This window comes from Mesitornis unicolor, unplaced genomic scaffold (assembly GCF_000695765.1).
Source record: "Mesitornis unicolor isolate BGI_N332 unplaced genomic scaffold, ASM69576v1 scaffold26988, whole genome shotgun sequence".
Taxonomy (NCBI): Eukaryota; Metazoa; Chordata; class Aves; order Mesitornithiformes; family Mesitornithidae; genus Mesitornis; species Mesitornis unicolor.
In genome coordinates this window covers 18,725-30,375 of record NW_010201561.1, presented here as the reverse complement: position 1 = coordinate 30,375, position 11,651 = coordinate 18,725, and the positions used below count along the sequence as shown (strand labels likewise).

At 37.9% G+C, this 11,651-nt stretch overlaps 1 protein-coding gene across 1 annotated transcript in view; it reads right to left on the bottom strand.

Annotated features, from left to right (window-relative positions):
• Nucleotides 1-1,010: 1,010 nt before the first annotated feature.
• The window catches only part of LOC104545100 (zinc finger protein 474-like), an 11,527-nt gene continuing 886 nt past the window's right edge, over nucleotides 1,011-11,651 (bottom strand). The window contains 3 exon segments of the mRNA XM_010190145.1: nucleotides 1,011-1,162; nucleotides 4,583-4,763; nucleotides 6,434-6,531. Of these exon segments, the coding sequence (XP_010188447.1) occupies nucleotides 1,011-1,162; nucleotides 4,583-4,763; nucleotides 6,434-6,531 (431 nt within the window).

Sequence of the window (11,651 nt, the reverse complement as noted above, 5' to 3'; positions counted from 1 at the left end):
AACTCCTGACATTCTGTGATTCTGTGATTCTACTTGTGTTCTCTGATTAGTCAAATCCAGCTGGAGGTCCTTACACTAACTAGACAAGTCTTTGACAGAGAGGAAACAAAATTTTCAAAGAATTAGTTTTCAGTAATTGATCAACATCAGTCTGGTTTTGCTTCCACTGAGATTCAATGAGCTACTTCTCATCGAAACTCTCATTTCCTAAAAGTTGTCTGAAGCTTCCGTTCACTGAGCAACGGACATGCAGCCAAATGTCCGTGTTGATAAGGGAGGTCCTGACATTATACCACCTCTCCCAGTCTCACAGATCTGTTGAAAAGCAAGACTACAATATGGATCCTTGTGGGATACTCTCTTGGGGATCTCTGCAGTGAAAGACCCCTAACAGTCATGGCTCATTTTTTGCATTCCTTTGCTGAACACAAAATAACCCAAACTTGTCACGTAAAATGGGAAATGCAGACAGAAGGCCCAACTTCTTTCAGAGGTCCAGACAGTTAAATCTGAAAGGCTGTGAAAGGAGTGAGGCTAAAGAACATCCCTCATTTGACCAACAGAGATGAAGATAGCACAGTGATTCAGAAAGCAACCTGGGAGGATTAATCACTTCAGTTCTCCTGTACCCAACAAAGCACAGGACTAGGAGAAGGAAGATGGTAGTTAACATTCAAGTATTCTTATGCTATCCCTCTCAAACTGTAGTTTCAAGGTGACCCTACCCGAACAACAGAAATGAGGAGGCATTTTTGCTACTTCTGCTAAAAAAAATCACAGTATTTGACCTTACACCAGAGTAACAACTGCTGATTTTACTTTTAGGGCTTTTGAATCATGTGATCTGACTACACACTACAGATTTGATGTCCATGGCTCTCCAGCTGGATTTTATTTCTCTCATGGTTTGGCTGAAAGGTATGGGTGCTTGCATGTGTATCCATGCACACATGCACTCACACACGTGTGTGAGCACTCACGCATATGTATGCATATGTGGTACATCCACTTCACGTTGCAGATTTCAGTTTACAGGACCGCTGGTGGACGATCAGTGTGTCCGGAAGGAAAGTACGCCCACAAATATCACATGGAACTAGCTGGTTCTGGGCGCTGGTCCAGGTAGCCTCTTTTAAAGAATCAAGATCATAGAAACCTTTGGCTGGAAAATTAAAAAAAGAAAGTATCAGCTTTCATTCTGGAGACCCACATTCAACTCTTTATGGAAAATATTTTCAGGAAATACCTGTTGACTGAGCCTTTCAGTTTAACCAAACCTTATTGCTTTTGCAAATGAAAAAGAAAGAAAAGAAAGAAGCAAAAAAGTAAAAAATATATTTAAAAGTCTCTGCTTTTTGTCCCTGGGGTTGAATTAAATTAATTTCAAACTGAATTGTTTTGTCTTGTATAAGAGTACAGAGAAAACATGCTGTGTTCTATGATATGCATTCTCAGCTACTTATTAACAACTTTGCATACAATTATCAGCAACTTTCACTTTTTAACTTTACTTCAAGTTCTGTTTAATAGGCATATGTTATCTGACAATGGCAGTGGGCAGGAGCATATCGTACTTGAGCATACACTCTTTGTACTGCTCTGGACAACAGGCTCAATTTTCCTCCTGTCAAAGTCTATGCAAGTTTTGCCAGTAAGTGTAGTAAAGCTTAAGGAAGCTTTACTTAAAACGTTATGGACAAAACCTACAGTTCCTTTAAACCACAGCTTCCAGTGAGGCCGTTGCACTGATGCATCTCTCATCATCTAAACACTAATACATTCTTGACCACAGTTATTTTCCACTGCAGGAAGAGCTGCTGCTCAGAAAGCTCAGGAGAATTCTTCAAACACTCACATCAGATGTCTTTTCAAGATTTTATGTGAGTATAAAAAAAAATCTTGTTTACTCTTATCTCAAAATGGACCTTCATCTTGAAAAGGGCTTTCACATAGTGTTGTTTCAAACTGATTTCCAAAAAGACCAGGTAGATTGCTTAATAGCTGGATTTAGATACTAAAAGTTCTTATTTAAAGTACATGCAGGAAAAAAATCTACATGGCTCAATTTATAGATGTATGATAATACAGAAAAAAGACTAAAAAACTGGTTTTGTCTTTGAACTGTTAGCAGCAGACAATTTTTAAAAGAAAAGGATTTGTGCACTTTAAAATATTCCATGGTTTCTGTCATTGGCCCATGATAGACCTCTTCATTAAAGGCCCATACAGTTTTAATATGATTCATATCCAATGATTCACATAACCACAATAAGCCTTAGATCTCTTAATATGCCTGTTCCTAATGTTCTTTTTGTTAGAAGAGCAACCAAGTAGTGTTTCTTTTCTTGGCTGAGACAAATATCCCCTTTGCTTGCAGGAAATGAATGTGTATTTTCTGTACTTTGGAAAGTTTATTGAATATAAAAAAAGAGAGAGAAAGAGATTACTTTCTCCTTGCAGGCATGTGTTAGGCATTCCACAAACAAAACCCTGTGTAATCAGGGTAGTGGTTTTCTTCCTGTGACACTTAAGTTTTCAGAAACATGTCAGTTATAAAAAGTTTTATGTAAGCAGTTAATATTTCTGAGCTTTTTTGAATATTGCTTGTTCCATTCAACAACAGAAGTAATCCCTCCTCCCTGAGTTGAGAAACTGTGAGACATGCAGTACGTGTATGTGGTCTCAAGGTCAGTTATAGCATTTACCAGATGATGGAGAGTAAGTCTTACGGAAAAAGAACAACACTGAGATTATTTTCTCTAGGCCAGGAGCATGAGACAACTGCAGAGGGAACAAAAATTTTAGCTCAAGCTACAGAACTGCTCAGACTTGCATCAGCAGGCATTTAGGGACAGATGCTGGAAGCAGGTCAGTGTCCCCTGAGAAACTGTGGGCACACAACACCTTATAGGAGATATGCAGTGTCTGATACGACTCGTTGTATAAATGAGACAATTTTCTGATCCATATCTGGGAGCCTTCTGCTGGATTGTTTCCCAAAGAGTGGTTGTCTTTCTGCGTCCACTCCTTCAAAACAAGAATAGTGTATTTCAAAATAACCTGATTTGTCCTTTTGTATCTTCCTCTTTCAGATGGAATTCTCATTTTCTCCATCTTTTTTACCACACAACATGGAATAATTAAAAAGAGCTTAAAAACAAGAAGAAAAAATACAATGAAAATGTCTTTTGAATTTGTCTTTTACTGCAGATTCAACTCTGCTGCTTGGCCACTGTTAATCAAGTCCTAATCTGGTATTATTTGAGCTGTGATTATGATTATTTTGAACAGCAGGTTAGTGTTCTCAGTGATCTTGCTCTCTTCCATGTGTGTCTTCTGGGGACATATTTCTTTGTACTGCTGTAAACCGATCTAGCGTATTCCTCTTTCACAGTGGAGAATTTGTCTGCTTTTCCAGACATTAGGGGAGGCTATGGGAAGTCATGGGGAATATAAAAAAAAGTGGATGAATTAACTGCCTGTGGGCAAGTGGTCCAAAATTGGCCCAAAGTAGTTTGGACCAGCTGGCAGGCCCAGGTAAAACATCCAGCTGAAGCGGTGAAATAACTTTGTGTGGGAATGGAGAAGTCCTGGGAGCAGCTTTCAGGCAAAGTACAGATAAGATTTGCTTTTGGTCCGACAGTGAGCACACAGCCCTGGGATGCATATAGAAGCCCTGCTCTGTCAGGTGCTGGGCACTGTCAGTTTTTCATTGATTTGAAGACGTGGTATCTAAGCATCTAACAAAACAGAACCTACCCACAGCGCACACACACACACATAATTGGCAGAAATAAAATGTTTGCTTTATGCTACACATATTTTCCCCACTGTATTTATATTATAATGTCTCACAAAGAAAGCTTCTGAGGGTTATAAATAAAATGGGATCAATAACATCCATCAGATGTTCATTAGAGAAGATATTGCATTTTTACCTATATTTCAATAAAAACCTGAAACTACAGGTTGTAGTAGGTAGAATTTAAAAATACTTTATTTTCTAGCAGTCATCATGCATCTATTAATGTAATTATTATTTTACAACAGAACTCCTATTTTTGAGGCCACTTATTGTTTACCACTCCTAAGTTAATACTTAGTATCCGGCTCTTTTTTATAATCAATGCTGTAAGTGTAAAATCCAGATAAAGTATCTTTCTTGTTGCCTGAAAGTTATTCTATTTTAGTGACTGCATGTGTAAAATCTGCACACTATTCTTGCACGCTTTTTGCCCATTTTATAACTTGCCTTTCTACAGCGTGGAAAGTAGTCAAATGTAGTGATGCAGCAGCAAAACAGGTTGCTAATCTTTGTGTGTTTTGGTTTAGAATATACTGACACAGAAAGAGAACCGTCCCAGGAGGCATATCTCACAAGTCAATGACTACTCTTACTCTCAGGTATGCCACACAGGAGAACAGGATACTCAACAGAAAGCTTAAGCAAGCCATGTTGACCACCTTCTCTTCAAAGTTAAATGGAGAAAGAAGTACTTGCAAACCACTTAGTTACTGCTTAAAAATCATTTTTTTTTCTTCCTCCCACTTTCTTCCTCCCGTTTCCTCTTTTGTAGCTTACCTTTTATGGAACTGACTACAGGCTTTTTGGGCTCTGGCCTTCTCAAATGCTTGGGTAGCATGTCATTCTCCCGGTGCCATTTTTTCAGGCATTGTGGCTCATGGATACTAATAGATTTTGTTCCGTACTCACAGCCACATACATAACAAATCAATGTTGGTGGCTGTCTTATCACTGGTGCCTGCAAATAACAATTGTGAAGAAGAATAAATATTGTTTTCAACAACAATTTTTAATCAGAACTTTGGATGAAAACAATCATGTAGATTAAGAAACTGATTAATATCTGTGAAATCAGCATAACTGTTTCTACCAGTTTCATTTTGTATAGACTCAGTCTTGAAGTTTGTAAGAGGTACAGCTTGTAAGAGAACTGGGCACCTGGAACAGGTAGTTCTTCTTTTGCAGATACTGGGCAGAAAATTCATGTGTGTCACCTAATGTAGGTGTTAGTGCTTTTACTTTTATACCATCAAGGCCGTAGAAATGTGGAATCTTCATGTGCAGAGAGAACTTTGCTTGATCAGGTTGCTGCAGCACAGTGTCCATCTTAAATGTTGAAGCTCTTATTTTACTTCCCAAACAGCAGTAACATGGAAAGAAGCAACAAAAGCTTCCTCAGCTGAACTGCTCATGTCTAGTGCATTAGCAGAAAGGCCCCATCTCCAAGCAGAACACAGTTAAAGCACTGTGTCCAGCCTTAGCTTCTCTCTTCAGTTGGAGAGTGAGGGCAGCTGTCTCAAGCTTGTGATTGTGATTCCTAATCCAGTATTACTTCTGCCACAGATCAGTCAGATGGTGGAATTCTTGGCCTTGAAGGATTAAAACTAACTCAAGATATTTCAGGGTAGGGAGCAAAATAGGAGCAGTTACTTGCTTATCCTGAAGGCCTCAGTGTGAACTTTGCCAGTGACTGCAGCAAGGGCAGAAATGGACTCTGAGCAAGACATTGTTTCTGCACTGTAGATCTGCTTTTGTTTGCAGAGAAAAACAGCGCAGCAGAAGAAAAAAATCCCTCAACCCCAAACCTCACAAATATATATTCTAAGATTGAAAAATATGTAATTACTGTGGTATTGCAGATTATGGACTCAACTGTGTCCTTAGGCATGTCCTGGACTAGGCGTGGTGTCAGTACCAGTCCTGCTCCATAAAGCATAAAAACGTACTGCAGAGACCGCACTTTGAGGCACACTGGTGGGTCTCACCACCACCAGCACTTACTCCACTCCTGACTGCAGAATACCAGTAAGAGACAAGCTATTCCCTGCCCTTCTAAAGGTGGAGGGACAGCCATGCCAGACCAAACACAGGAAGTTGTTCTCACTCAAAAAAGGGAGGTGGGGATTTCATTTTTTCCTCTGCTTCTGTGTAAGACAAAGCATAACCTGTTCCAGTATTTATGACTCTTTCTCTCAGCCCATCAGTGTATTCAAGTAATTCTGGGCAGCTTTTGTTGCATTTATGCTAAAGTCTGAAAATGTCATTAGTGAACTATCTGCATAAGCTTTCTTTCCTGTATCACATATGTAAATGCAATTACATGAAGAAATAACACTCTACAAAGTATATTTTTGCTGAGAAAAGTTGAACTTCATCTGGAAAGTTCTCACAGTGAATTGACATATAACTTATCCAAAGACAGTCTTTCCAAGGACATTTTCGTCCTCTTAACTTTCAAATGGAATTTCCTTAGCAATCTTTGATAAGAAAGTATTTTTATATGTATATTTTATATAAATATATACTTATGTGTGTAGCCTTCTCTTCCTATTCATAGCTGAATATAGCAACAGCTGTTTTAAGAATGCCATCTCATTTTTCATTATCAATTTTCACCTACTTCCTTACTTCAGCTTTTAAGCTAGATCTTGTCTGATTTGGAGAGAGGGCTCTTCTGGGTCCAGATACAAAGTCTTTCAAAGGCAGTCTATGTTTCTTTCTAAGCTCTAGAGACCTTTAGATAAAGATAATACATTATAAACTCTTGTCGTCAGGAGACTCATTTCAGTGTGCATGCTTGATATGGGTATGCTTAGAGCATTTTAGAAATGGTTTTCTAAAAAATGTTAGGTATAAAACCACTGGGAACACATTTTCCTCTCTACTTTTCATGAGTTAGGCTCCTGCCATTGAATAAAGTATATTATTTATTGGTTTAAAATTAGGAAAGACCAACTTGATTTACATTTGGTTTGTAGGGACTCTGTATATAATACCAGAATGGGAAAAATGAATCCTAGTACAAATTGAAATCATGCCTACTTAGCCTGTACTGTCACAAACATTTCCACCCTATGGGGCAGTATAATAAAATCAAATGTATAGCTTCAAGTCCTGATATGAGACAAGTGAAAAATCACTTACAAATTAAATACAGTAAATAAATATCACATATGCACAGAAATATAGTGGTTAAAATAAAATAGTTTTCTATCTTAGAAATATTTCCCTAGAGAATAGATATAACCTTTTTTCTCTGACTGCTTTGATCAAACCCATTACATTCATTTTAAAGTTAATTGTGATATCCTACTATTGAAAAGCTGCCAGAGACCTGCAAGATAGTGATCTCCATCCAGTGCCATCTGGATACATTTCCACAGTTCTGAGATGGTCTTTTCGTTAGTCTTACCTGAAAACCTGAAGACTTAATAAGCAGTGCTTTGAACCCTCCAGATCCTGACAAAGCCTTTATACGTGGGCTTTGTGTACTGACAAAGCAAAAACAAGCCTGCAGCTAAATAGAGGATTCAATTTTCCAAAGTTATCAATTAGGACTAATTCACAACTAAATCCTATTTGTTGAAAAAAAGTTTATGAAATCCATTCAAATAGAAATGTCTTTGTTTTGTAACTTCCACAACTGAAAACTGTACAGAAACAATAGCAGAGACCAAAATAAATTAAAAGGAATCAGATCACTCAAAGGATGGATTTTTTTTTTCCTGAAATGTAATGAGTTTGACCAATCCCCATACATCAATTACATACACAAATCATCCTTTGCGAAGACATGTGTTAAAAAGCTAAAAAAAACATCCACAAACTTGAAGGAAAATATCCTTACAATTAGTAGTAATAGCTCTTTCACTGCTTAACTGTGGAACCTGAGGTATGATAAGCTTTATTTGGAGTTTCTTCAGCTGATTACCTTTATCCATCATTTCTTTTTCTCTTTAGAGTGTGCCTATCCCAAATGTCACATCTGGAGGCCTGCAGTTTAAAACTAAACTATTTCTGGAATCACCACAATTTTCCAACCCAAACTACTCACAGACCAGTGGCTAGGCTGTCTGCTCACTGCTTTGTTTTTCATTTTTAAAAAGGGTTGCAAGGAAGGTCTGTTCCTGAGGATATGTGTTATTATAAAAATATGTACAAATAGCTAACAGTGCAGTTAGGCTTTCCTCTGGTGTCTCAGTATTTTCTTTTTTTTTCTCCAATACTGCTAAGTATGTCTGCGTGACCATGAATGAAGTTATTTAGCTCAGAGGGCTACACAACTATGTATTTTCAATAGACCTGGCATTACTTGAGGTTAGCCCCAGACTGCTGTTATGGTGTTAAATGAGGTCAAATCCTTCTCTACTGCACAAAGCTTTTAACTTCTTAAGTACACTCAGTAAAACTGACTCGCAGACTAGCCTCCATAAATGTTTATCATTCAGGACTGCTCAGCCCCCCACTATTTGTTTAATTATCCATGTATTTTACTAGGAGGAGTGGAGGCCTCCTGCTGTAGGCCAAAGCTCTCGTTGCAGGCTTAAATCGCCCAAGGAAGGAAAGGAGATTCGGGAAAAGATTGGTACAAAAACTTAACAGTGTCGAGTTGTGTGAAAGCAACCCTTCCCACACATTCCTCTCTGGAAAGTAAGAGGAATTTTGCATAAGTTGTGGTGTGGCCCTCATGAACATCCAAAGGTGGATTTCACAGCCTTCTGGAGAGCTTTCTGCCTCTGCCCTGACACAACAGACTAACATTAGGACTGGTCATATCTCTGTGTATGAAATTTCCTTGAACAGCTAGGTAATTATGCCAGATGATGCAGGTAATTAAATATTTTACTCCACTGGAAGCATTAAAATATCTCATTTTACTCCTGATAAGCTATCTTTTAAAAGAAATAATGAACATGGCATTTGTGTAAAACCAGAACAGCAGGAAGCTAGGTCATCCCCAATGATAAAGTTTCATTCAAAACATCCATTCACTGTCCTAACTAACATCTAACTGTCAGCTAACTTTCTACATTTGCAATTATATTAGTCTGTGTTTTAAGAAGGTGGTCAAAACTGCTGCAACTGAGGCAGTTTGTCAGTGACCTCCCATCTTCATCGGAATTACACAGGATCTGAAGAAGTCTTCATTTTAACAAGTGACTAGATAACTTTATGCTAGAGCAAGATACAACTTCAACATATTGTTACAAAAAATTTCAAGACTCATGCTGTGTTAAAATGCATTACAATACAGTAAAGTAAGATCACTGAAATCTTGTTTTTAGGTAGTTAACTCGATAAGAAGGAAACAGCAGATGGCAGCACCAGATGCTAGTGACACACCTGGTAGGATTTTTGGATCAGCGTTATCTGTTGTCAAAATGACAATATGTAATGCATATACCCACAGCAAGTCATTAATACTCACTTACATGTAGCAGACATTTTGGCCAATGAAAGAATAAAAACCCACTGCTCCAGTGCAAGCCTGAGTTTCAGGAGTTCCAGACACCAATTCCATTGTCTGGGGTATCACAGTAGAATCCAAAACAGGATTCCTGAGATGGTGTGATCCTTAAGAGTCCCTTAAGCATAGGTTGATGTTTGTTTTACACAGCCAGACATGATTAACACAGATGTGTTCATGCATTCTGAGACTGAGTGCAGCTAGTGGAAGCCATGGCTTATGGAGGCTGTTAAGTCTTGTAAGTATTTGTCAGTAATGATGTTGGTCTAATTGATCCTCCACTTCCTAAGGGAGACAGAGCTTCATAACAGAGACGTGCAGGCAAAAATGCTTGCAGTTGTAAAGTTAAAATATCCCACCTTTTTAATACCTTTCATTACATAAATTAATTTGACAGTAGCATTACAGTTCTTATATACACATATAAAGGTTGGAGGGGTTTGGTTTTTTTCGGTAATTCCTTCTCTCTGATGTTTTGCTGAACTAAGACTTTAAACAGGTGCTTAAATAGTCCACTGCCACAGTAAGTAGGTCTGTTAAGTGAGACATAGACTGCTCCAAATGCTTTTCTGCCAGTGCCAAAGCAGATTGCAATTTCACTTCACTAGTGGTATTTTTTAACCAAATTAATGAGCAGCTGAGCAGCTGGTAAGGTGAGCAAAATTAAAACTATTTGCTGGAAAAAGATGAAGACTAAAGGAGACTCAGATCTTGTCTCTATTCACAGTGAATCTGCAGTCCTTCCATAAACTTAGTGATTTTCAACATCCTTCAGTGTGTGAATCTTTCAAAACTTCCAACTGGAGGCGGAGATCCTCACACAGAGAATTTAAACTTATGGAAAAGAGGCTTCCTTTGACCACTTCTAGAAGTGGTCTGCTAGTGCCTGCCCCTGGGATCATAGGATATTTCTTTCACTCTTTCTATTCCTATGCCTGCCTTTAATGTGCACCTCTGTGCAAAAGGGCAGCTGTATAAATAATAAAATAAATAATAAAATAAAGAACCTCAGAGAGGTAAAATCCATCATCCCTTTCTGAAAGTCACTGTTAATAATACAAACTACAAGCTGTGCAGTCTATTAGTTCTTCTGCAGCTGATGAACTGTAGCTGCTTAGAAGTAAATGAGGAAACCTGTTGTTTGCACAGAAGGAAGAACAGATTTGAACACATTTCATTCTGGCTCTGCAGAGCTCACAGAAGCAAGAAGTGGTAATAATGTTGTTGTTCAACAAGTCAGCAGATGTGACTGAAATCCCACAGGGAGCAGATATGTTGTGCAAGAGGGCAACATTTTTACAAAGTCACTCTTAGTGCCAAACCACATTTTAATATTTTTTTTTTAAATGACATTATAACTATGGACATTTCACCCCTGTTCCCCTTCCTTTTCTTAAAACATACAAAATCATGCATGGTGGACAAAACTCTCTGCTTCACATTCATGCCTGGTAAATGTACAATGCAGTGTAACATAACAAGAACATGTCCTTTCCCACAGCTTAAATGCACATGTGTAGCACTTTGAACGATTATTTGAAATTCGCTGATAAAAGACCTAAGAAGTGAACCTAATTTGCCAATATCTATCAACTATTGGCTTCAAATAGCATAATCTATAATTGCCTCATGTTATCTTTATTCTCATGTTTGTTAGGGTAATTCTATTATCTCCATTTTATTCAACAGCTGGAAAACTGAAATGCAGCATGCTTTGACCTTTAAAATTATTTTAGAAACGCTCTGTGTAGCATTGCATTGGTGACTGAGAAATAGAAATTCTATTTTCAAAAGTAACGTAGGCAAACAGAAGTCCAACCCTCATTAAAAAAAAATAAAAACTTTTATTTTAGACAGTGCGCCGAAATTTAGCCATCTATCTTTTTCACAAAACTCCTGGCCAAAAGACAGCTTGTGCAGAAAGAAATGCAGAAAAAATATGCCATTTTCCAAAACTTTGTGTAGCATTTGGATAATGTGAGTCATCTTCTTCATTCTTGGATCTTGAATCAAATTCAGTGGAAAGAAATGTTCGGTCTTATTTATTTTGTTGTTGTTACACTCTGAGTCGCTGCCTTTGAACAAGCAGTCCTCAGTAAACTCATGTTCCATGCCAAGGTTCAGAATAATGGTAAAAAATGAAAATCACTGGAGTGCTTACAGGATAATGAAATGTTGTATTTCATGTTAACTAAATAAAAATACCTAATATCTGCTAAAACATGTAACATTCAAAGCTTGCCTAAGCTGCTCAACAGAATCTCCTAGAGAACTATAGCACACAGTGGTTCTTTCTGGGGACATAACTCTCACAGAATCACAGAGTATGAGAACCCAACTACTCCTTTTCAACAGGAAAATCAAAATAAATAGGAAAAA